The following is a 27424-nucleotide window of genomic DNA, read 5'->3' on the forward strand; positions in this document are numbered from 1 at the left end:
TCTAAGCTGCAAATAAGCTAGGTATTCTAACCACATTTACATTCACAGTCCAACCAGATGAGTGTGATATACCATAAATGGAAAAAATAGGAGGGAGTGAGATACACAAGAGCAGAAGATGCCTGAAGGCAAGGAGTAACTTTGTGAAGGTTTCAAAACTGTTTTGCAAATTAATTGAGCAGCAATACATACCAGCTGCTTTGCTTGCCTGAACTGTCAGCCAGCCTAACCTGGGGCATATTTCCTTCCCAACCTGCAGTAATTATGAGTTCGTCTGTGGTAGTTAAAACAAACAAGACAACTTCAACTGACTGCTAATGTGTGATGGAACTACACTGCTCAAAAAAATAAAAGGAACACAAAAATAAGACATCCTAGATCTGAATGAATGAAATATTCTTATTAAATACTTTGTTCATTACATAGTTGAATGTGCTGACAACAAAATCACACAAAAATTATCAATGGAAATAAAATTTAGCAACCCATGGAGGTCTGGATTTGGAGTTACACTCAAAATTAAAGTGGAAAAAAACACTACAGGCTGATCCAACTTTGATGTAATGTCCTTAAAACAAGTCAAAATGAGGCTCAGTAGTGTGTGTGGCCTCCACATGCTGTATGACCTCCCTACAACGCCTGGGCATTCTCCTGATGAGGTGGCGGATGGTCTTCTGAGGGATCTCCTCCCACACCAGGACTAAAGCATCTCCCAACTCCTGGACAGTCTGTGGTACAACGTGGCATTGGTGGATGGAGCGAGACATGATGTCCCAGATGTGCTCAATTGGATTCAGGTCTGAGGAACGTGCAGGCCAGTCCATAATATCAATGCCTTCGTCTTGAAGGAACTGCTGACACACTCCAGCCACGAGGTCTAGCATTGTTGTGCATTAGGAGGAACCCAGAGTGAACTGCACCAGCATATGGTCTCACAAGGGGGCTGAGGATCTCAGCTCGGTACCTAATGGCAGTCAGGCTACCTCTGGCGAGCACATGGAGGGCTGTGCAGCCCTCTAAAGAAATGCCACCCCACACCATTACTGACCCACTGCCAAACTGGTCATGCTGGAGGATGTTGCAGGCAGCGAAACGTTCTCCACGGCGTCTCCAGACCCTGTCACGTCTGTCACGTGCTCAGTGTGAACCTGCTTTCATCTGTGAAGAGCACAGGATGCCAGTGGCAAATTTGTCAATCTTGGTGTTCTCTGGCAAATGCCAAACGTCCTGCACAGTGTTGGGCTGTAAGCACAATCCCCACCTGTGGATGTCGGGCCCTCATACCACCCTCATGGAGTCTGTTTCTGACTGTTTGACCAGCCACATGCACATTTGTGGCCTGCTGGAGGTCATTTTGCAGGGCTCTGGCAGTGCTCCTCCTGTCCCTCCTTGCACAAAGGCAGAGGTAGCGGTCCTGGTGCTGATGTTGCCCTCCTATGGCCTCCTCCACGTTTCCTGATGTACTGGCCTGTCTCCTGGTAGCGCCTCCATGCTCTGGACACTACACTGACAGACACAGCAAGCCTTGCCACAGCTCACATTGATGTGCCATCCTGGATGAGCTGCATTACCTGAGTCACTTGTGTGGGTTGTAGACTCCGTCTCGTGCTACCACTAGAGTAAAAGCACTGTCAGCATTCAAAAGTGACCAAACCATCAGCCAGAAAGCATAGGAACTGAGAAGTGGTCTGTGGTCACCACCTGCAGAACCACTCCTTTATTGGGGATGTCTTGCTAACTGCCTATGCTTTCCACCTGTTGTCTATTCCATTTGCACAACAGCATGTGAAATTGATTGTCAATCAATGTTGCTACCTAAGTGGACAGTTTGATTTCACAGAAGTGTGATTGACTTGGAGTTACATTGTGTTGTTTAAGTGTTCCCTTTGTTTTTTTGAGCAGTGTATTTTATTGTGTAGCTCTATGACAAGAAAATGAATGAATGGTCTTGGTGCATAACAAGAAACTCTATAGTTAGGCTGTAATTGCAGGATCCCCAAGGTTTTTTTTCTCTCTCAACCTATTACATACTTCTGATTCTAATTAATTTGAATTCACCATCTTTGAGAAGAACAGAGCTTACAGCAAGTGGGTGGCAATCCAATCTGAGCTGATGGTGATAGGGAAAAATCTTCCCTAGAGGCCTATTCTTGCTAAAATTGGTGGGTCAGCAGCAGTATTTCAACTGCTGTGAAGGTTCTGCATGATTGAAGCTCTCAAGTAGACACTCTAAATTCTGCCCATTGTCCCCTTCTAAGCAAAAGGAATGAAAAGCAATTGTTCCCTGTCTCCTAACATCAAAGACTGATGGAAAGAGGCCACACCTCATTAGAGCTAAAGCCTTTTCAGCTTTCAAGACATGACGACTTGGGGTGGGGTTCATTCATGAACTATCCTTCTGAACATGTCAATTTTATTAATTGAGCATAAAATGGATCTGGTATTAGTAAATCTAATGAAACAGAGGAAGGCAAGGACTTTGCCTTTATTTTAGGGCAATGATTTATTAAATTGACAAAGATGAATCCTGTAGAGTAATTATGCACCCTCTGAAATACTTCTTTTTTTGTCTATCTTAAACCAACTGTATAAACACCACTGATAGAATGATAAAATCGTATGAATTTTAGCAATCCTATATGTGAGTTTTTAGCCATAAACAAAATAAAACATAATTTAAATCAATTTAATATCAAGGGAAATGAACTTTGCAAGATGAGCTCTTAAGTCATTAGTTACACAGTCAAACAGTTACATTCAGTTCTATTTTGGATAGTCCCATCTCTTGATCTTGGGAAGAGTTAGAGCATCTATCAGCCTGGTCAGCTACAAAATCCCCTTCCCTTCCAATTTTCTTATGACTTCTTCAATAGAACTGGAGCTATCAGAGTCCATGTAGCTTCCCAAGTAACAGTTGAGAATGACTATGCTCAAAATAGTTGAAGAGCTGCTGGAACAAAATGACCATCACATTTTAAAATAGCAAATAAGCACCTCTGAGCATACTTTTATATGCTTCTTGTGAGTCCATCTTTTACCAATATTATATTTTAAAATGCTGACTTATTTAGTCTTGTGATAATATAAATACAGGATCATTTTCTAATTTGTCTTCCCTTCTTCCTTTCCTTTCCTTTCCTTTTTTCTTTCCCTGCCCTTTCGTTTTGCAAAAATCATGTTTTGGTGTTCTGGTAATTTATTCATCCCCAAAGACAGTAACTGCAAAGTTTTTTTAAAAAAAGAGCAATAGGATTTTGGGACAATGTCCCTCTATCAGCCATATACAGTAGGAAAATATATTTGAACTCCTTGGAAATGATATAGTTGGCTACAGCACTAGGGAATTTATATTGGGAGTAAACAGCAGGCAGGTTAGGAAGCAAACTTTCTTGACTTCTTGTTAAAAATGTGGTATGAATGCCAGTGATGGTTGCTTGTAACTCAATATCAAAACTTTATGCTAAGGCTTTATATATAAGATGGGCAGCTCATTAAATAAAAAACAAATATCAAATCTTTACATTTGAATTTTACAGAATTATCTATGATTCTCTCCCTCTTTTCTTGCCATTCTTTCACCTAGTAAATCTAGATAATTTTTAATGTGATGAACTCCATAGATCATGATACACTTTGCAAAAATATTCATCTGCAAGCCGAGAAGCACCATCTTTATTTCCCATCACATTGCTCTTGAATTGAGGTTTCAAAATCACTATTTTTATTTTGATAATATTTACCTATACTTAATTGAACCTGATTTATGAAATTAACCCGATTGTAGGTATTTATGCAATACTGCGAACGAAAGTATGTTAGACTTTTTGGCTATTTTTGGTTTCCTAGGTCACACAGACGCAGCTACTGTCATTTAAAAGCTGAAAAAGCTGCCATATTGTATTCTGGATGCTGTATTTTAGGGTTGTCAGAAGTCACATTATTCATATAAACATATTATAATTTGAAGGACACAGTAAGTCTGAACATTAAATGAATTTGCAGTAGTGGAAAAAAGTAAAAATGGCACATATTCTAACTGCAAGTGCTTTGCAAACACAGCCCAGGAACTACAGACATCTTCCAGTACAGAGGATAATGCCCAAATGATAAAGGTCAATCACCAGACATAAAATAATGAGTTGCAGAAAAGCAAGTTGTGATAAATGTGCTAGATTTGGGCTGGGAAGATCCGAGTTTACATCCATGAAATAGCATCAGGTTCATTGATCAGCTTTAGACCATTCACTGTCTAATTTACATCCCATAATTATAATGATAATGAATATAAAATAACACACTCTCTCGGCAACCAAACTTTTCTGCCACTGAAGAAAAAGGGTCTTTAAAGTAGTGTTTCTCAAGATATGTGGACTTTTAAGTTCCAGAACTAGGAAGATATGCATAGCTGGTGAATTCTGGGAGTTGAAGTCCACACATCTTAAAATTGCTGAGGCTGACGCTGCTCTAGATCTCCTTGCCAATCAGCCAGTTTTTTGTTTTTGTTTTTTTGCACCAGTCAGTTATTACTATTATCAAAAATGGATGTTTTGTGACTTTTGTGTTTTGTTGTTAGTTCGATGGTGCAACTGCAGGATCTAAACCCCACACCTTCACCTTGATACTACCAACTGACCAGGTTTGTAGGTCAACTGCATTGATTTCCCGGGTACTTTTATTAATGTTAAAGAACAAGGAAAGCCTCTTCTCGAGCAAATGAGTTTGCAGCAAAATCCGCTCCTCCTTTAACACAGCAGAGGAAAGACTCCAAAGGGCGGGAGAGGGCAGTGTAGTCCCCATTCCTCCGCACGCGGGCAAGAGAGAAAAAGACTAACAGAAATCGTGCCTACCGTCCCTGTCCTATTGTTCCCAATGATTAGTTCTTATTTCTTGTATTTAAACTTACGTTTATTCTTGTTTAAGTTGTATTATAAGCTTTTGACAAATAAATAAATAAAATTAAAATAAACAGAAGGTTGTGGCAGTACAGAACCGGGAGAAGTAAATACACCTGAGGCGTACAAAAATGTCCAGGGTTAGCAGTTTCCTCCTCCCTCAGGGAGGAACAGAGATGTGCTGGGAAACTGATGGGATGCCAAAAGATCCCAATCGCTGGGGAATACATAGCAGTGCAAATAAAGGGAACTCCCGACAGCCTATTTTTGCTTCTCGCTCTCCTTGCAGCCGACGCTTTGCCTCTACTACGGTACCGATCCGGGAGGGGGAGGAGTGGGATCGCCCCCTCGGCTGAGCTTGAAACGCCAGAGGCCTCCAAACTTGGCAACATTAAGACTTGTGGACTTCAACTCCCAGAATTCTCCAGCCAGCTATGCTGGCTGGAGAATTCTGGGAGTTGAAGTCCACAAGTCTTAACGTTGCCAAGTTTGAGGAACTCTCTGTTGTAACCGATCTGACTCTTATCTCCACCAAAGGGGGGCTCTGAGTTTCCTAACTCCTATTGACCTCCTAAATCGAGCAGAGCAGGGACACCCCTCCACCCAATCCCAATAACTCCAGCACGTGGGCCTCCAAAGCCAGAAGCGAGCCATCCCGCCTTCTCCCAAATAAGCCGTGAGGAGGAGGGCCGAGAGATACGCCTGGCCTAACTAAGATTCTTGCCAGTCCAGGGATTTGGGGGCTTTAGCGCCTTGTTTTCACCCCTCCCCCTCTTCCTGTCGGTGTGAGGGCCTCACCGGCACCTAACTTCCGCGAGATGCTCGGGCGCTCCCGTTCCCTTTTCAAACCGGCGGCGGCTTGAACCGCCGCATTTCCGGGAACGCCGCATTCCCTTGGCCAGTCCCAGAATCCGTCTGGCCTTCACACCGAGTTTGACCCAGACTTGTTGTGGGGGAGTGGGGGAGGAGTCCGACCGTCTGCCAGCTCTCGGCTCTGAGACGTTTCGAACCTCCCCGACCTGGAGGAGCCCTCAAGACTGGGACACTATTAACCTCGCGCCGGCCTAATTGACGGTTCTCTCTTGAAGCAGGGAGTCTCCAACCTTGGCCTCGAGGACTTCAACTCCCAGAATTCCCCAGACAAGCATGGGGAATTCTGGGAGTTGAAGTCCTCCAGGCTTAAAGTGGCCAAGGTTGGAGACTTCCCTGCTCTGGAGGAAAAGGCCATAGGTTGGGGTCGTGATCCGTTCTCTTGCTCGATCGGCTCATCGGATCTCTTCCTCCTTTGCTTCCCCCTCCCCACCCGTCTCCGGTTCAGGACTGATCATTTGAGACTTTCGGGCTCTCGTTTGAAAAACCAGCAGCAGGCTCCTTTCCCTTTAAGAGCTGCGCCTCGGGGGTGACGTCTCAACGAACGCAGCTCTTTTGGAATGTATGCAAATGAGCCCTTGTGTCTTCGACCAACGAGAACCCAAGCCCGGTCCCCTACAGCCAACGGCGTGCAAGCGCTGCTAGGGGGAGGCCAATAGATGCAAAGCGCCGGCTCTCACCATATAAGGAGCGCCCTCGCCATAAAAGGCAACATTGTATCGCTTTATATGGGGGAAAGATAGCGCGCGGGGGAGGGAGGGGTGTCCCGGGCCGGCGCGGATCCTGACTCCGGTGTGAGGGCCAGGAAGGCGGGCGGAGGCTGGGTACAGGGCGAGGGGGCCGGGTCGGAGCAGCCGGCGCTCGGGCCCATGGCAGGGCCGGTGTGACCCCGACGCGTTAGCCCCACTTGGAAGGAAGAGGTGGCGGCACCCGGCACTATGTTACCCAGCCAGGCCGGGAACGGCGCTGCCGCCTTGGCCCGGAGCGCGGTCATGGGCATGGCGCGGACCTCCTCCGGGCGGCCAGGTGCCGGGCTTCCCCGTGGGGCGAACGGCGGCGGTGTTGCTGCTGCAGGAGTCCGCGGGCCCGGCAACGGGACAGGCCCGCCTATCGGCCAGGGGACGATCGGCGCTCGCTTCGAGCGAGACCGGGATGTAAGCGCGGCGGCGGCGGCGGCCAGCGGCAGCGAAGGCGATTCGGACTCGGCCGAAGATGAGGAGTTGGTGGGCGAGCGCCGCGGCATCAAGCGGACTTTGGGTGACATGGAACTGGGGGTGGGGGGGGCGGAGGCGGTGGCCGCGGCGGCAGCGGCCGGGGCTTACGGCGGAGTGAGCGGAGCCGTCAGCGGCGCCAAGCCCGGCAAGAAGACCCGCGGCCGGGTTAAGATCAAGATGGAATTTATCGACAACAAGCTGCGACGCTACACCACGTTCAGCAAGAGGAAGACGGGCATCATGAAGAAGGTAGACCGCGCGGTTGTTGGGCCGGGTCGGGGGTGGGGTGGGGGAAGCGGGGCTCCCTTCCAGGATGGCCGGAGACAGCGATCGGAGTGGACGCGGGGTCTCTGAAAGGAAGAGGGGGCAGGAGGAGGTCTTCTGCGTGCGAGAAAAGAAAGGGGTCCGGAGCCCAAAGCTGCCTCTCGGGATGCGAGAGCGAGCGCCCTTTAACCTGCTTGGGGCGGACTGCTCCTAACTCCACGTGTTCTCCTGACATTTCCAGCAGCGGCAGCGAGTTGCTTGTCCGGTGCGGCGCGCTGCCTGTCCCGAAGGATCGGGCTAGTAGTATTGATACCGGAAGGGAAGACGGACGCGGGCCTACCTATCAGCCGCTCTCGAGCCGGAAAGGCACGCCCCGTTCCCGGCCCGGATTCAGCCCCTGGGGTGGGGGGAGGGAGAGTGTGTGAGAGATCGTTAGTTTAAATACCGCAAAAAGGCGAGAAGGGTGACAAGCTGCCCTCCTTTTAGCCCTAGGCGAACCAGGGGTCTTGGTTCCGAGTTCAGCCCATTCCCTTGGCCTATCCTGCACAAGAACCGAGTCCACTTCACACCTTTCTCGGTATTCAATCCGGGAAACTTGGGCAACGCACCCCGCACCTATAGAGAGACCCGAGTTCCCATTGAGATTTAAGGGTTGTGCTTCTTTCTGAGTATAAAGGGGAAGAATGACCGGCACGTTGGAAATGCAGCAGACCCGTCGTTCTGAGGGAAAGGACTGAACGCTAAGTATGTGTCCAAACCAGTACCTTCGCTAGTTCTTTAACTTACCATCAAATAGATTCTCACTGGATTAATGTTGAAGATATCTTTAATCAGACCTGTACCTTTGTTTTGTTTTGTTAGAGGATCTCTACATCCAGATCAGAGGGCATAGGATGGCAACCAAGAATTGAACTTGCAATGGGTTCCACTTATGCTTATGTCAGGCTGTGTGTATTGGAAGAATTGTAAGACTTCAGATGGTGTTAAAACTGACAGCTGTGTGAACATTTATCTGACAAGGATTCCAGTATGTCACTATTAGACTTAATAATAATACTTATGCCAGTATGTCACTAATAGACTTAACAAACTTAACGTAAAAAAACATGCTAAATGTTTCTATGTCCAACTAGATAGGAAATAGTTTTTGTCAAAAGTATAGCTATTGTTGGAACTAAATAACACTAATATTTAGTTTACTCTTTGATTGGCCAAATGGTCACCCGTAAAACTTTCAGACAAAAAAACTCTTTCAAATATGATCATTTTCTGGAAGTTTTTGGATTATAATCCCAATTGTTTGCAGCCTGTAGACAAAAGTGCAAGGAATTGGAGACTTCCAGATGTATTGGACTATAACTCACCAATGGCTATACTAATATTTCTGAGGTTGATTTTATAAATTTCTTCGATAGATCAGCATGGTCATTGAAGAATGTTGACAGCCTTTGGCAACAGTCTGCCTGGCCCAGAATTTTGCTAGATGAAGACACTGTTTAGCCTGCTCCTTGCCAGGAATAGCGTAAAAATTATGTGTGCATATGCAACTCTGCATGCATATCACAGTAGAATTTGGATCACTTTAATGCTGCAATTGCAAATTGCACTTCTGGGTGCACTTTTAATGAATTCTGAAAATCTAATGTCCAGTGCTTAGTCTGTATTTCTGGGCATTTTGGCTATTACTGTTTATAGTGTCTTGGAGACAAAATAAGAATGTATAATCTAGGGTTGTCCAAAGTTTTTGGTCTTCTGCAAATCTGATTCTTCATTCAGTTTAATTATCATTGATATTGGCTTCAGCGAAAGCTAAATCATTGTTTAATTAGGGATTTTTAAACCAGAATTGGCTGAATTTACTTAATGCCAAACAGCATTAAATTAAAACCAAATAAAATAATATTATAGCTTGATGGGTTAGTGAAAGACACATTTTTTGTTGTCATGAAGCCACTTCCTATTCATACCACGGCTTCTGCCCTCTTAGAATTTGGAAAGAAACCTTATTAACCCTTTGATTGCCCCATTGAATGGAGGTGGGGTTCCAACATCCAACACTGAGGTACTCATAGTCTCTCTGAATTAGGCTAACTCTAATTTTCCCAATATCATTCCCTCTCTTGATATTTGAAAATTATTTGGTTGGGGAACTCTGGGTTAGCTTATATTAGAAGCCAGTGAAAAACATCCATTCCATTTATTTATGTTTATTTATCAAATTATGCATATTTCATTGTTTTATCTCTATCATCCAGAGATGGGTGCATAAATTTGATAAATAAATTAAAAAAATTAGTAAGATAAAAACATGTTCTAATGCTGCATTTATCATTTTTGGTAGCCTGGGGATTTTAAAAATCAGCAGGCAAATGTTTTAAATATTTCACATTGACTTATTCATTAAAATAATATTGTATGAGCACAGCTACTGTTCTGTAGTTTGAAAACCATAATTTGTGGCTTACTACATATGCAGCTAGCCATTTGGGGTTGTTTAGCAAATGATGAGCAAAACAGGTAGTGTGACAGTTTTCATCTGGTGTGCTGTGGCACGTTGGTCGTGCTGCAAAAGATATGCAGGTGTGCTGCATCAGCCAGAAGACTGCTTCCTGTGACTTCACCAATGGCAGATTTCCTCCATGTTTCTTCACAAGTCCCAGCAATGAGTGACATCATGGGACTCCTGGTTTAGTGACACAGAAGTTCTACCTATCAGTTGTGTACTGTGAGATGAAAAAGATTGAAAACCTCTGGCATGCAGTAGTGTAATATACCAACTCGGCTACAATATGTTGTTTCTTATGTTGGGTCAAAAGGTCATTTGCAGATATTTTATCTTGAATCAATATATACAGTTTAGCACCATGGTGTGGTGTTGCCAATGTTAAAAACACGGAGGAGGTGCACATATGCAACAGCACCTGTTGGGTAATCATCTTGCATAAACCTGTTGCCTGCAAGTGTGCAAATTTGTAAAGTCTCGATGCTTTCTTGCCAAGATGAAGGGAAGACAAATATATCCTTTCTAGGACTACCCTGAATGACCTACAGTTGGGAGATCTCACACTGTTGATTAATTTAGCCTTCCAACGTACTTGGGCAGCTTTATTTTTAAAAGCAAAACAGTTTCCAAAGCAACTAAAAATGATTAGACATAACTAAGACCCTGTCTGCAAGCTTATGATCTAAAAGAGAAAAAAGGAAAGAAGGAAAAGAAAATGCAGGCATTATTTCTCAAAATGTTTGTTCGTAGTAAAGACTCAAAACTATTCATAGAGTCAAATGGAATGGCTGCTATCAAGGTGTCAAGAGCCACAGGATGGTATAAACTGTAAGAGTGTAAAATTCTCAGCCATACTCTAAAATAGGTGGGCTTTAGTTTGGTTCAGGGGTTGTATTTGAGATTTTGAGGTGAGGGGAAAGGCTGCAGAATAATGCAAGGTTGAGGCAGAATGGTGTATGTTGGCATGACAGGGATTTTCTGCTTTTTTCCCATAGCTTATAGTGCAATCTTGTAGGGGTGTGATCTTTGTTTTGAAAATATTATGCATAATTTAAGTTTTTTGTTTTCCATCTTGAAAAATCAAGGCTGTTAGTTTTCAAGAAACTGTAAAGAAAAGAGGTTGCAATGTCATTTTGGCTTTAAACTTACTCCATCCACATAATCCTGCTGCTGCTGCTAAATTTAAGTGGTTTAAATGTAAAACACAGCGCCCTTGACAACAGAGGTTCCTGGATTCCATGAAAAGCATGAACTCTGGTCCGTAGACTCATAATTAAACTTTCCATAGAAGAAAGTATATGGAAAGCATGAATATAACTTTAATGGGATTTCCAGGAAAAAGCAATGCTGGGTAGTAAAATGCTTGAGCACCTACATTTGGCTTTTGTTTTTCATGTTAAGTCATATACAGCCAACAAATGGAATGATGGCTCAATTGATGGCATTCCTCTTAGCTCCGAGGCTAAATAGGGTCAGCCAAATTAGTTCTCAGCTTAGAGACTACCTGGGAGTACCAAAGCTGTCGCTTAGACTGGGAAGCTGGGGCCATCTTGGAAAAAGGCCATGGAAAGTCGCTTCTGTATTCTGGCCAAGAAAAGTACATGATATCACCAGGAATTAAACAAAAGAAAAACATTATTTTTATATAGCCATAAATTATATGGCAAATTATAGAAATCACATTGGATTGCAACAGAAAAGGAATGACATTTGGGTGATCTGTCTGACACGTTCACGTTGGCAATTAAACATTTCTGTAGTGAGCTTTTGGATTCCTTGAAGAAGTAATACCACGGAGAACATACAGATTTTTCAGTGCCGTTCTAGAGTCCATTTTTCCAGAATTCCATGAGGGATGATTTGTTAAAAAAAACTGGTTTTTGTTTGTGTTATAAGTGTACCCTAGGTTTTTATTAGATTTGTGTGCCACCCGTCTCTAGAGGTAACTAAGTTGCTATGCATAAGTACATCTCTTGATTTAATTGTTCCTGCTTAGGAAACAGTAACAAATTAAACAAATTGTTAATATATCTGCCTAAAGTATGCAAGTATTAGATTCTGGATCATTATAGCTATGTATTTTTACCTCTGTCACAAATATACAGTGACATAGCCACTACACTGTTCCTTTTCAGGGTACACAACATGCAAGGCACAGAACAAAATGAACAAAGAAATTAAAGACAAAACATTTTTAAAAAAGGAAACCTAACTTTATTTTTTTATTTATGCCATTTGTTGTACCTCTCTACCTTTTTGCCTTTGCAAACTTTACCTGCTTCTACTACATTATCAGCATGTATTATTACATCTCTTTCTTTTTTAAGACATCAATCCAACTGAGCCATTATTTTTTTGCATTTTCTTCCTGACTCCATTTATTTTTCCTTCAATTCACACTTTCTGTATGATCCAATCACCTCAACATCTCTCTACCTGGTGGCTTTTTTGGTGGGGGAGGGGTATTTAGTCCATATTAACTCTGCAGCAATCCATTCTGGAACCAGTCTTATTTTATAATACATAATCTTTAAGTGACTCATTCTTGTTGCTCTCAACTTTATATTTCTTTTATATTCATTGCTTGCTTCATTGCCCAGAAGTATGTCTTATGCCTAGCATTTTTACTTCCTTTGACAAATGTGTTCTCTGACCTGTATAACAGATCACATAATATACCTTTCTACAATAATTTGTTTGTCTTAGAGTTTGTCTTACATTTATGTGATCTAGCTATTGGAATATAAGCAATAACCTTTTAGCTTGCAGATAAGAAATCTTAGCTTATGAGTTTGGGGTCAAATTGAGCTTTGGTTTCACTTGTGACATACTGACCAAAATAGCCCCCCAAATTACCAATACTTCCTTAAGGCTAGTACGGAATGTATCACATGGCACAGATACAACTAGAGCTAATAACCTAGTGTGCTCTTTTCCTTTCTTAAATGCAGTATACATGTTTCTTTCAAATGAATACAGTTGAAGAATAAGGTCAAGCCAGTATTCCAATGTCATGTTTCTAAGAGTGGTCAAATAGTTGCATTTCAGAAACTATCATTCCCCTTCTAATAGATATGGGAGGGTGTTTTTTTAATGGAAAATATTGTGAACTTATACAGAATCTCATTTTGACCTTTACCTCCTGTATAAAAAAAAGGAAAGGAAAAACACATACACAGAGTGCAAATTTTGTGTACTGATGTACACCTGTCTAAGTGGCATTTAAACCACAAACAGTTCCAAAATGTTGTTTGAAATACTTGTTAAAAAAATTCATCTCGTGTTATTTTTAACTGCTATGAGACAATTTCGGTTGGCATTTAGTTTTGATGAATTATAAGTTTGATAATATTTTATAGATATTCTCACAAAACTGTTGTTGGGTAGGCTTCCCATTCCCAAAATGACTGTAATGGATGATGTTGCTAATTACAAAATATTAATTTAACTGGATGCCTCTTTGTCAGATTTTTCTAGCAACAATCAGGAGTCAGAAGAACAATTACCTTGAGTACAGATTAATAGATTTATTAGGGAAAGATTTCTTGTAAGAACACAAGGCCAACTTCTGTGTTATGGTGCTGTTTTTATTTATAGGGCATTCCTCTCTGCAAGTTATGTTTATAAAACTGTGCAGTACTAAAATCATGAATTGGACCCAAATGTTCTGTTTTCTGAAAAGACCTAAAAATCAGTGGGTATTATTTTTATTCTAATGCTTTTTAACATTTGGATCATCTTCGTCTTAAACTAATTTTAAAAAATAATAAAACAATTGAAAAGGACGATCACCAACAGGTACCATAAAATACAGGTGACAGTTTTTTTCAAAAAACGTGGTAAAGATGGAAGAATAAAGCAGTCACTACATGAAATATAAGACTGGATTGTGACATGACTTGGGTTTAACGCTGTGAATGGGTATCATCATCACATATGAACTACTCCACCCAGAGGAAGATCCAGATTGAAAACCTAAACCAGCCTTCTGTCTGATGTCATTCGAATGTGCTGGAACCCATTCACAGTCAGCCATGATTGGCTGGAAATGAAGGGAGCTATCAAATGAACATTGGCTGTGACTGGATCACAGTAGTGGCTGAACTCAGTAGGAGAACAGGACCATTGAAGATTGGGTGATGTAAGTGAATAGGTATGAGCAGGCATATATTAAAAGCTGTTCCATAGTCAAGCAATTGCTGATAATCAAAAGTTTCTTGTTCCGTATTTGGATAGCAGTTGTCAAAACATTTTGGTCTCTGGACCTCTTCACCTTCTTTAAAATCATTTGAGGACTTCAAAGAACTTTGGTTTATGTGGGTTAGGTTGATTGATGCTTATTGTATTAGGAAATAAAACAGATTAAAAACATATTTATTTGACTTTGCGAATGCCCTAAAATACTGCCTTTACTTTCAGATAGTTCTCATTTAACAACTGAGTTATTTAGTAACATTTTGTAGCCACAACAGTAATGAAAAAGTAACTTTTTCTATAGGTAACTAATCCTCACATTTAGAACCTTTGCAGGTTTATAAAGCAAGAAAAAGCTGAAGATCATAAGCACTATGGCAGTTTTATTTAGCAATAGCTTTGTATAACAACCAAATTGCAAGTCCTAATTTTGGTCACTAAATGAAGGCTACCTGCATTTATATCCTATCAAACATTGCAGCATTTGCTAGTGAAGTGGTCAGTACATATTGTCATTTGTCCCCCTGGACATATTGGTGGCCCCCACAGTAGGAATTCTTCAACTAAAGCATATCAATGAGGAATGACTCTGAAGCTTGTCTTATTTATTAACTTTGTTATATCTAAATTGGGCCAGTGAATCCTGTTTCATAGATTGACCATTTTATTGCATAGCTACTATTCTGATTGTTTCCAAAATATATTTTAATTATGATAAAAGGATGTTGCTTTGATTTTGATTACACTTTGATCTTTTCAAATAAACAATGTAGTAGTTTTTATTCACCCTGGAGTCTCACCAGGTCTGTGAATGTAATGGGTGGGTAAGACTTATTTAGGCTGTTAGTTGGATGCCACAGCTTCCTGGGCTACAGATATGGGGTGAATTTTTGTCCAGGCCAATTATTGCATCTCTTGTCCATCCAACACACAAAAATGCATTTGTAGAGAACTTCAGGTAAATTCATTCTGATGTGGTACATTGCAGACTCCAGGCCATTCACACGAAATTCTCAGGATGGTTAGCATATTCTAGGAAGCATTGCAAAATGGGACCTGGAGTATTATTTGCAGCTACAGTAGTATTTGTCATTCACCCTTTGCATTAACACCCACCCACACCCACCCACCACCAACCAAGTTGTAAGATTTAGACTGGTGCTGTTGCAAAAAAAAAAATGCATTGTATGATTGTAGACTTCCATATTTTGTCTCCATTTGAGAAACAGCTTAACGGTCTTGCTTTCCCCATGCTGATGAAATGAAGATCATGGCAGCTGTTTCTCTGAGACAAAATTGAATTGCTTCTTTTTTTCCCTCAGCTGTTCTGCTTTCTGCATATATTGCTAGAACTCCAAGTTCTTATAGTGCACAGGTGTCAAACTTGCAGCGTCATTTTTCCTGTCACATGACGTATCGCAACATTTTGACCCTTCGTGGAGCTGGGGAGGGTCCACGCATCTGGCCCATGGGCCACCAGTTTGACACCCAGAGTTACAAATAGTTTAGCTAAATAAGAATGAAGATGAGTTAAGTTCTTGGATGGGAAGCTCTCTGTACAAAACTCTACCTCAGTGGTCTCCAAACTTGGCAACTCCTCAGCTATGCTGAGGAATTCTGGGAGTTGAAGTCCACAAGTCTTAAAGTTGCCAAGTTTGGGGCCCCATGCTCTACCTAGTATCTGGGGGATAGTGTAAGATACTATCAAGCAGGTGTAGGGAGGTAGCAGCTTCTTGCCATTAGTAGAGTTGGCTTTCTAGAAGTTATTGACCGTTGTTCAGTAATGGGGCCAATGAATGCTAAGAGGTTGCCGTTAAATCCAAGGAAAAGGGGTTCCTCAGGTTTAGGATTTCAGTGTATTTAAGGTGGAGAACCATTTGATCTGAAAGAGCAGCTTTGTGGAATTGTCTTTGATCTCACCTTTCTCTGGCTCTCCAGGTGGCAAGCAGCTGTGAAGAAGATGCAGTGATGCAGTGTATCTAGAATAGTGGTGGTGATCATTTTTGAGCCGTTTATATCTTGCATGCCTTACTCCAGGCTTGTCAAACTGGTGGCCCGCAGGCCAGATGCGTCATGCGCAGGCCACATGCACCCCAGCTCCACGAATGGGAAAAACATCATGAAATATCACATGATGGCAACATGATGCCTCGAGTTCTGATACCTGTGACTTACTCAAAGCCATTGGTTATGTCATAGTTTAACTACTGCAGCGTGCTCCAGGTGGAGCTATCCCTGAAGCATAAGCAGAAGGCAGCATCTAGGTTTCTAATCAATACATAATAACTGGGATTACAGGGTTGTATTGAATGCTTTACACTAGATGCCAGTTGCTTTCCAGAGCAATTCAGAGTGTGGAATCTCTAAAGCTATAATTATCTGAAGGCTTGAGCATTTTAAAAGGACCTCTTTCAGTTAAGATGCTAAAATCTGCAAAAAGGGTCATTATTAGTCTTTAATTTCAGTGCTTGTTTTAATGCCTTCTGGATTCTGGATTGCTTCCAATTGATTGAAGGTGCTTTCCTGGTACAGGTAGTGCTCCACTAACAACTATTTGTTTGTGACCCTTTGAAGTTACAGCGACGCTAACAAAGTGGCATAACTGTTTTTCACGCAACTGTTGCAGCAATCCTTGTTTGTGTGATCAAAATTTGGATATGCTTGGCAACTGGCATGTATTTATAAAGACTGCAGTGTCCGAGGATCATATGATCCCCTTTCGTGACCTTCTGAAAAGGCAAAGTCAACAGAGAAGCCTCTGTTCACTTAACGACCATGTTACTACCTTAACTGCAGTGATTCACTTAACGAGGTCGTAAAGGGGCAAAATCACTTAACTGTCTTGCTTAGCAACAGTTTTGAACTCAATTACGTTCATAAGCCAAGGACTGCCTGAACTGTTAGTCCCACTATTGGTAGTCCTCAATGACCACGATATGGACTGGATAATTTGTTAAGTAGAACAGTTGTTAGTGAGGCACCATGTCAGCACAGCTGATTTTTACAATCTTTTTTGCTGCAGGTGAACAAATGGCTCAGCGTTGTTAAGTGAGACATCACATGGCTATGGCTTGTGACCTCCTGCTGGCTTCCCCGGTAACGTTCCTTGTTGGAAACCAGCTACGAAGGTCAGGAAAAGAGATTGCATGCAGCAAGGGATGCTGCAACCATTGAAAATGTGTGACACTTGTATTATGACCGTGGGGATCCAATGGTCGTAAGTGTGAGGACAGGTCACAAATACCTTTTTCAGTGCCAGTGTAACTTTGAATGATTGCTAAATGAATGGTTCATAATTTGAGGACTATCTATATTCTCACCTTTGGGGGGCAGGTAAAGGACACGATTGCCAAATTTAATCAAGCCCTTAAAAATGTAATATTTTTGTCGCTTGTCATTTTGTCTGCATTTTACTTTTTTTTTTTTACTTTTTAGCACCTAGAGTAGAAAGATGTAGAATAAATAATAATTAATATAGAACGCCAGGATTGGCAGAAGTGGAAGATTGAGTACCTGCCAAATTGTATTACACATTGATTGGATTGTCCTTGGGATTAAAAATGCCTAAGCATTTTTATTATCAACCACTTATGTACCAGAATCCAATGTTGCTTTATCTCTAGTAAATGCCATTTTAAGGGTTCCTTGACATGGATAGAGTCAGACATATGACTGCAACAGGCTACAAAATACAAACTTTAGAACACCTTGTTAAAAGGCCCTGGTGTCCAGGATTGTTAGTTTCATTGCTCTAGAAAACAATGTAACGTTGCATTGATTTCAACCTGTGAGTATACACACATGCCGTTTGCTCTTTTAAATATGGCTGTATTTTGATATTTCTTGTGGACTTTGTTTTACCAGTTCCTTCTACTTTAAGCATTCCATTCTGGGCTTAGCTCCCTTTGCTTTTTTTTTTTTCCTTTGTGACTACTTGCTATGAGTTACTGTGAGCTGGAATTGTCTGCAGCGGTGCTTGAAAGCTAGGCTTTAGCATTCTCCAAGTGGATAGCAGATGTGTGTTTTTAAGAACTCACCCTCATGAAATAATGCTGGCAAGTTCTCAACGTATCTTGAACTAACGATTAATTTTCTGTAGCTCAGAGTCCTTAATGTATCCAATCTGATGCTTTGGCTACTAAACCTGTTTACAAAAGCATTGGCAATAAGTATTGGCTTTTGGCTATTTGCACCACTGAGCATCTCTTGCTTAGTTTTGAGTACTTTCATCTTTGTTGTGGGTTGAATAAAGTTTTGCAAAAAATTCTGGCTAGATACACCTTCATGAACTTGAGCCAGGGCACATGCCTGAAGGCTCGACTTTTGACTGCTGTTTTGCTTTCCTTTTTCCATTTTATTCATTGATAATAGAAGCTGCCTGCTTTATGTTCTTGAAATGACCTGAATGCTTTGGCTAGAGACAAAATGTTCTGCATATGCAGGGATAAATTATAATATAATGATGGTCAGTTGCATTTGTCCCATTCTTTACACAAAAAACACACTTGCTTTTGCACTGACATATTCTCACCCAGTTTATTTTGGTCTGACTGCGGCAGACTGTTTTGCGTTTCATTCAGCCTTAGGTGCTTTGATGAGAAATGTGGGCAGAGAACTTTGGAGTAAATGAACTGTGGTGGTGCAGTAGTTATTTTGCAGTATTGCAGGCTACGTCTGCTGACTGCCAATTGCCAGCAGTTTGGCAGTTCAAGTCTCACTGGCTCAAGGTTGACTCAACCTTCCATCCTTCTGAGATCAGTAAAATGAGGACCCAGATTGTTGGGGGCAATAGGCTGACTCTGTAAACAGCTTAGAGGGGGCTGTTAAGCACTGTGAAGTGATATATAAAGTCTAAGTGCTATCGCTATTGCTAAACATTTGATAATCAACTTTGTTTGACAACTGTACCAAACTTTTTACTGGTTTGTTAGAAACCAGCAAAGGAAGAGTGGACAACCCCATTTCTGTTCCTCCAGTTGGTTATCTTTTTCTGATCAGCTAGGAGGAGGGGGCTTCCTTTCTGTGTCATTCCACTTTGTTTCTGTGATGGTTACAGAAATGCCCCATCATGAAACTGTGGCAACCTGCTCACTCATCTGTGCATGTTATGTCAGCAGCTCACCTGCACGTTGCTCCTGGCTGCTGGTGAGTGTTTAAATCAGAAGTATGACAAATCGGTTCTCTAGTATCCGTTTTGCAATATGCGGCACCTTTTTCAGGGGTGTGGAATAAAATGGGTGTCTTAAAGCTCTGCAAGGCTTAAAAACTCATTTTATCCATAAGCCCCCTTCCCCTAAGTAGACCAAAATCCCACCCCACACATTTTAGGAGCATAACTGTGGATATACCCTGTGGGTCTTTAATTCACTAGAAGTTGTTAATTTCCTGCATACTTTGTATATTTCTTGGGATAATGCTGTTTGTAATCATAAGGGTTAAATCAAATTTTCTCAGTTTTAGTGGTGAGATGGTGCTTAGAACCCTGTTGGCTACTGTTGGAAGAGAATTGCTGGAGTAGTGGGTTCTTTATAGTATTTCCCAGCAAGGCTGCATGTAAGTCGGGCTTGTGCAGTGAGGGGTGAATTTTTCTGAACAGGAAGATATACCAAGTAACCACTAGATGTATTGCTTTCCTACTCTCTGACCTTGCCTGCTTCCTTTTGTTGAATGATGGTCTGTGCGAGCTGTCAGTTGTAGTCTGTTTCTGTGTTCCTCCTGCCAGTTGCTTTGGTTTTAGGACAAAAGATTTACAGTAAATGATTTGGATGAGAGCAAAGCTCAGAGAAGGTCATTGTTGGGTGGGGCTTTGATACTGGTTATCCTTGTTGATGGTGGCGCTGGGGAGTGCAACTCTTTGTGTTGAATGTGTATGACCTAAGCAGAAGAATAGGAGGAGTGGTTGGATTCACAGTTGTTTAGTGAATCACTGCAATTGTTAAGTTAGCAACATCATTGTTAAGTGAATCCGGCTTCCCCCATTGACTTTGCTTGTCGGAAGGTCGCAAAAGGGATCACATGACCCCGGGATACTGCGACTGTCATAAATGTGAGTCAGTTGCCAAGTGTCTTGAGTAGCAAAAGCATAGCATTTAGCCTTATGTATGTTGAGCAGGTGACTATGGGGATGTTGTAACAGTCGTAAGTGAGAAAAATAGTCATAAGTCACTTTTTTCAGCGCCATTGTAACTTTCAATGGTCACTAAATGAACTGTTGTAAGTCGAGGACTGCCTGTATTTATAAAAGTCAGAATTTTGTCAATTTCATGAAACTTTGGCATTCACAGTCTTGATATGCTATCTAATAATGTCAAAACCTTGTGAAACCTTACATAAAAACACTAAAACTTTGCAATAATTGATGATGCTGTGAGACTTTGCCACATGTATTAAAGGCATTCATTCTATGCAAATAATAGAATTATAGGGCTGAAAGGGATCTTGGAGGTAGTCTAGTCCAACCTCCTGCCAACGGCAGAAATCTTATTCCATATTGTGCAAATGGTTGTCCAATCTTTGGAAAAAGTGTTATTGTCTGCTATTTATTAAAGCAGACACATTCCCAGGCTTTGTTGTGAACCTAACATTGCAATAGTTTATATAAGAAGCAACTGTTTAAAGGTATCGGGACATTAGAATGCTCATAGGCACTATGCTGTGCTATTGATCCTTGGTATGTTGTTTTATTTGATTAATTGGCCTGGAAAGTAATGAAGTTTAGAAGATTGCTGCTAGCTGCAAGATAATCAGGACAAAACAGATAGAAAGAGAGAATCAAATGGCTGGGGAAGAAGTTTAAATTAAGGATTTAGTTTGGTATTTGGAAGTTGGATTAACTGGAATAATAAAAGGCTTTCTGAGTACAAAATAACACGTCTCACTTCTGTGTAGTTAGAACCAGTCTCGCACAGTTTTAAGGAGAAGAATTGTATGGAGGATTAGAGGCAGTGATAACCTTGGAATGTGTTTGAATTACAGTTCCCAGAATTTCCTGTTCACTTGGTGACTGGAATAAGGTACAATTGCAATGCATTTGGAGGACTCCAATTTGGAGAAGAGAAAGGGCTGTCACAGTTTTCCATCCCAGAATTCATTTTGATGCAAAAAAAATGCCAAAAATCTGTGGCGGAGTGTAATGAGAGGAGGGAAGGGTGAGCATTCCAAAGGAATAAGAGGCAACACAGTCCAGGTAGTATGTGTGAGGAAAAGAGGGTGAAGACAGTCCCCACCTTAATAGTTCCCAGAGTATATTGTAGATGCAGATAGTAGAGTCTTTAGTCTGGCAAGATTTTGCCCATCGATATGAAACAATGAAGAACTCTACTTGGAAAAATTACTACATATTATTCTTGGTTTGGGATCTGACAAAATCTGAATATAATCTTGCAGATAATCTGAATGAGAGCTGGTACTGTCTCCCCTTCTTCTTTAAAATAAATATACCTTTTGAAAGAGGCTGTGGCTGAACATGTGTATACATATATAATAAGTCTGAACCACCTTTACTAATGCGTGAAGGTATGGTCACAAGTGACAAAATCTAGCATGAAAATATATAAAGAACAAGTCTTGCTAGAATAGTTATTACTTTATCTTTCCATTGGGCAACTTCTTTAGATTCTGGGCATATTATGGATCTCATACATTTTGGTTTTAGCAAAGCAAAGTAGTTTAGTTTAACAAAGTAGCCTGTCACATTCTGATCAGCAAGTTCTCATCCACACTGTGCCGATAGTCCATGATGGGTTAGACTCCTCCCTGTGACATAATAGAGATGAGTCTGCCACTATATAAAAAGCCAGCCCCCAGCTTTGATTCAGCTCCTTGTCTAGTTGAGCTAGGGTCTTGGAAGCAGTTAAAGTAATCCACAACAGAAGATAGCTAGGAAAGAGGAAAAAGAATTCCTTTCTCCTCCATGTTGCATCGAGAGCCCAGGATGAGATGACTCCTTCCTATGATGTCATAGCTGAGTCTGTACTAAGATATAAAAGCCAGCCCCAGGGAGAGACCCCAACTTTTGACTCAGCTCCTTTTAGTCAGTAGCTGTGTCTCTGAAAGCATTCTGTTAGATAGCAATCACCAGCAATCTTCAGTACTTTTTTCCTTTCTTCAAGCAGCTCCCAGGAGAGCAGGGCTCTCTCTCTCTCTCTCTCTCTCTCTCTCTCTCTCTCCTGCATATTGGGAGCAGCTTTACAGAGCTCTGTGCAGGCAAGCTGGGCAGCGTCCCCCACGCCTGTGGTTTGGAGTGATCCTAAAGATTGGCAAACTGATAAGAGCTCAAGCCAGCTGATCGTGTAGCTGGTTGCTGTGTTTTTCCCTTGCTGACTTCGCTCGGGGCTCTGTATAGCCTAAGGAGCGATTCTTCAATCTTGGAGCCTGTTTTCCTGTAGTCAGCGGCCATCTTGGATTCAAGCCTTCCATCACGAGGTGAGCAGCCATTTTGTAAGCCTGGGGGCCATTTATACCCTAAGAGGCTTAATAGAAAAATTTCTAAACAGCTTCTTTCCAACGCAAGTGCCTTTATTTTACAAATGGAGCAAGATAAGGCTCTGGCAGAGCTTTCCCCCCCAGTGGAACAGTCTCTTAAGCCCAATAGGAGAAAAAGACGTAGGCAACACACCCAATCAGTCCAGAGGGAGGTGGCTGCTAAAATCAAAGCTAAGAAGGCAATTCAGGCTGAATTGAGGGCAGAGAAGCACAGACATGCAGCTCTAGAGAGGCAGTTCAACAGAACTATTCAACAGAAGGGAGTGCAACTACAGCATGTTTCAGGTGATACTTGTGGGCCCCAACCAAGCCCTCCCAGGGAAGAAGTTATCTATGAGCCTTTCCATCCTCCATCTTGGTCTCCTGAGGCTCTTGCAGTACAGTCAGATCCTCAGGATTTAAGTAGATCTGGGCCTTATTTCCAACAGGCTTCTGTGCCCTATGCTCCTCCCCCTCCCTCCAGGCCTCGAGCCTCTCCTCAATCTAGGCCTGAAGCCACCTTCACTCCCACAGCAGCAGGCCTTCTGCCTTCTGCCTCTACCTTTGAGCATAAACCAAGGGATATCCAAGATGTAGTCTCATCAGCCATTAGGCAGGGATTGGCTGAAGGCTTCAAGAAAATTCTTCAGCCTCTGGAAAGTGTTCAGGCCCTTGTCCCTTCTCAATCTATAAGTTTCTTGCCTCATCATCCTGATTTACACAGGCCTCAGGACCTCAGGGTCCATTCTTCTCTACCAGAATGGAAGGAGGTTGATGAGGAAGGAGGGGCTTCACCATCTGAACACAGTTACTCCTCTCATTCAGAGTGTGAAGGGGGTGAGACTTTTGACCAAAATCTTTCAGAGGAAGAGGATTCTTGCCCAGAGCAGACATCCTCTGCATTGGTCTTCAAACCTACTCTCTTCAGACCATTACTAGCAAGGCCTTGGTCACTGCCAAGCTGTCGCCAGAGGAAGTGGCTCCCGAGCCACAAGGAAATCCCTCTAGCCAAGGGGATTCACTCTTCTCCAAGCCTGTAGTGCATGCAGAGGTTTTGCCTTCTCCCATTTTGTTCCTGGACATGGTCAAGGAACAGTGCGCTTCTCCTTCAGCAGGTCCTCGCCCATCTTCTCTACATAAGCATTTCTACTATGTCAGCACAGCTCAAGACAATGCCCTGGCAGTGCCTTCTGTTGACATTCCGGTTCTGGCCTCGTTCTCATCTTCTGGCACTCCCACGGAGCCAGAAGATATCCTGAAACAGACCCTCAAGCGCAATCACCAGGCTGCTGCTTGGGCTGTTCGGGCTTCAACAGCAGCATCCTTCTTCACCAGGGCATCCATACGCCAACTCCAGAATAGATTGCCTGCTTCTGACCTTCGGTCTCACCAAGACCTTAATAAGATTATTGCAGCGGCGGAATTCACTGCGGATGCCACTCTCAATTCCGCCAAATTTGCATCCAAGGCCCTGGCATCTTCTGTAGCAGCAAGAAGACTTTTATGGCTCTGAAATTGGCAGGCGGAGTCACACCGAAAATGGAAACTGGCTTCCTTTCGCAGGCGATAAGCTTTTTGGCAATGCTCTGGAACCTTAACTCATCGAAACCAGAGATAAACGTAAAATTCTCTCTTCCTCTGGGAAGAAAGCCGACTATCGCCCTGCTCCTTACCGCCCTCCTGCCTTCCGAGCGGAGACCTCATCTCACTTCCCCCGCTCTCACAGGCCATACTCGCAACGCCAAGACCAACGGGCCAAAACATCTGGCAGGCAACAACCTTCTACTGGTAAACGGCCCTTTCGGGGGGGGAGGGGGTCGTTCCTTCCATTGCTCTAAGTAATCCCTCGTTCTCCCTATCCATCGGAGGTCACCTAGCCTTCTTTGCCTCCAAATGGGAGGAGTCAACGACGGACGCCTGGATGTTCAGCACTATTAGGTCAGGGTTACAATTGGACTTCCTAACCCCACCCCACCCAAAATTTTTTGATCTGTCCTATGTCACGGGACATTTCCGGGCAAGCCCTCATGAATCAGGCCATTCAGCACCTTCTTGAAATCAGGGCTATTCAACCTGTTCCCCCATCTCAACGGGGACGTGGGCTTTACTCTCACCTTTTCATCGTTTCCAAAGCCTCGGGGGTGGCGAGCCATCCTTGATCTAAAATTTCTCAACCAATTTGTAAAATACAGGCAATTTAAAATGCAGGCTCTGCATTTTATTTTAGAGAGCGTTCGGAAGGGCGACCTCCTCTCTTCCATTGATCTAACTGAGGCTTACCTCCACATCCCAATTTGGCCTCATCATCGCCAGTTTCTCCGTGTCTGTTATCAGAATACCCATCACCAGCATCAAGCATTTCCCTTCGGCCTCTCATCGGCTCCAAGGGTCTTCACAAAGGTTCTGGCAGCATTGGTGGCATCTCTGCATTCTATTCCAGTGAGGATCCAATGCTACATGGATGACATTTTGATTCTTACCTCTTCCATCCTTGCGGCCCATCGGGATCTGCAAATTACCCTGTCATGTCTCCAGAGCCACGGATTTTCCATCAACACCAAAAAGAGCCAGCTCTCTCCTACAACCAAATTGCAACACTTGGGAGCAGTCATCGATACCATGTCGTGCCAGGTTTTCCTGTCCCCAGCTCGTGGAAAGAGCCTTGCAGAGATCATCAGCCAGATCCAGCAACATCAAATTGTCCCCCTGTCACTGTTGTCCAAACTTCTGGGGAAGATGGTTTCCTGTATTGGCATTGTCCCGTGGGCTCGGCTCCACTCCCAAGCCCTCCAATGGTTCCTGCTTCCCTACCAACGAGCAGGAACCAGCCACTCATCCATCAAGGTCCCACTCCCACTACAAATCCGGAGATCTCTCAATGGGTGGCATTCCCTATCTATCTGGAGGGGACTCCTGTTCAGGGACCCAGACAGGCTAGTGATAACCACCGATGCCAGCCTCCTGGGATGGGGTTCCCATATGCAGGGCCAGATAGCTCAGGGCATTTGGTCCAGATCGGAACAGACCCTTCCCATAAATTGGCTAGAGCTCAGAGCCATTTTTCTGGCTCTCAAACATTTCAGGCAATCAGTGTCCTTACGGACAACATGGCTGCAAAGGCTCATGTCAACCGGCAAGGGGAGACAAGGTCCAAAGCCCTCATGAGATTCCCAGCAATCTGGAGGGGTCATCTGTTCAAGGAACCAGACAGAATTCTGCTCACCGCGGATGCCAGTCTCCAGGGCTAGGGGGCCCTTCTGGCTGGTGAGATAGCCCAAGGGGGTTGGTCTCTGTCCCATAACCTGTCTGGAACTCAGGGCCATCTTCCTGGCACTAAAATATTTCTGGACCAGGGTGGCAAGTTCCCATGTGTTGGTGATGATGGACAATATGGCCGCAAAGGCACCCGTCAACTGACAAGGGGAGACCAGGTCCAGGGCCTTGATGAGGGAAACCGAACGCCTGGGGCAGTGGGTGGAGAGGCACCTTTTGTCCATCAGGGTGGATCACATCTTAGGGGTTGACAACTTCTGGGCCGACTGGCTGAGTTGGAGCAAGGTTGACCACTCCGAGTGGATTCTCCACCCTTCCATATTCAGTGATCTTTCCCTGACGTTCGGAACTCCCACGGTAGACCTTTTTGCCACTCCCCTGAATGCTCAGTTGAGCAGATATTTCACCAGATTTCCTTCTCAGGGAGTGGAGGGGACTAATGCGCTTGGGAGCAGATGGCCCCCAGGTCTCATGTACGCCTTTCCCCCTCTTCCTATCATTCCGGCAGTCATTCGGAAGATGTTGGAGGAAAAGGCAGAGCCAATTCTGGCACCTCATTGGCCTAGGAGACCCTGGTTTGCCAATCTGGTGAACTTGTCTGTAGCCCAGCCGTGGAGGATCCTGGCCCACAGGATCTCCCTCCATCAGGAAGGGCCCTTACGGACCCTCAGTGGTTCCACTTGACCATGTGGCACTTGAGTGGCAACATCTGAGGGACTCTTAACCTTCCAGGTAGGGTAATTCACATCATTCAGGCTGCCCGTAAACCTATGATTCACATTTACGATGCCACCTGGAAGGTTTCCTGCAATTGGTGTTTGAAGGAAAACCATGTTCCCACCTCAGAATCTGTAGCTGACGTGTTACTATTCCTTCAGGATGGGTTAGATAAAGGGCTCTTGCCCAACACACTTTGCTGCCAGGTGGCGGCCCTGTCATCAGTTCTACACTGGGAAAACTTCTCTCCCCTGTCCCATCATCCATCAGTTTGTAGGTTTTTAAAGGGGGCCTCCAATCTCCATCCCCCGGTGGTTCATAGGTACCCCACATAGGAGCTCCCTAAGATGTTGCAGGCCCTTACGGGGACTCTGTTTGAACCCCTCAGATCGGTGTCACTCCAATTCATGACCCTTAAGATGGTTTTTCTAGTGGCCATTATGTCAGCCCAGAGAGTGTCAGAACTGGCAGCGCTCTCAGTCAGACAGGATCTCTGCATTTTTCATGAGAACAGGGTGGTCCTATCTTTGTCCCAAAAATCAATACCTGGTTCCATCGGGCTCAAGACGTTGCCAGATTTCTGCCCTCAGCCACACCACAAATTGGAGCACAAATGGCATACATTGGATGTAAGGAGAGTCCTATGCATCTGCATCTGTGTTTTGAAAAACTGAGGCTATGTTTGTGTCCTTCTCTCCAAACTCCTTGGGGTGCAAGGCTTCTTCTCCTGCCCTAAGTAGATGGATCAGGGCATGTATTTCCAATGCTTATCAGACCTTGTCCCTTCCGGTGCCCAAGAACCACCAGAAGCTCAGCAACTTCTGCTGCTTTGTCCACTCAGGAATCTCTCGAAGAGATCTGTAGGGCGTCTACCTGGGCGTCTCCGTCACCCTTCATACGACACTATCATCTGGATTCATTTGCTTCAGTGGATGCAGTGTTTGGCAGATGGGTGCTACAGAGAGTTCTGCAATCTGAATAAGCAGACCAGACGATGACCCTCCCATGGACATGCAGGCTTTGGTATGTCCCAT

At 43.5% G+C, this 27424-nt stretch overlaps 1 protein-coding gene across 3 annotated transcripts in view; it reads left to right on the forward strand.

Moving 5' to 3' along the window:
- Positions 1-6460: 6460 nt before the first annotated feature.
- The window catches only part of SRF (serum response factor), a 70312-nt gene continuing 49348 nt past the window's right edge, over positions 6461-27424 (forward strand). For 2 of the 3 annotated variants that reach the window (XM_026695875.2, XM_087932081.1), the window contains exon 1: positions 6511-7225. In XM_026695875.2, coding sequence (XP_026551660.1) covers positions 6701-7225 — 525 coding nt within the window. In that variant the 5' untranslated portion in view covers positions 6511-6700. Of the gene's footprint in view, positions 7226-27424 lie in introns of all 3 variants that reach the window. The other variant, XM_026695876.2, reaches the window with a different exon arrangement.

This window comes from Pseudonaja textilis, chromosome 1, assembly GCF_049901715.1.
Source record: "Pseudonaja textilis isolate UNSWEBS1 chromosome 1, rPseTex1.2, whole genome shotgun sequence".
Taxonomy (NCBI): domain Eukaryota; kingdom Metazoa; phylum Chordata; class Lepidosauria; order Squamata; family Elapidae; genus Pseudonaja; species Pseudonaja textilis.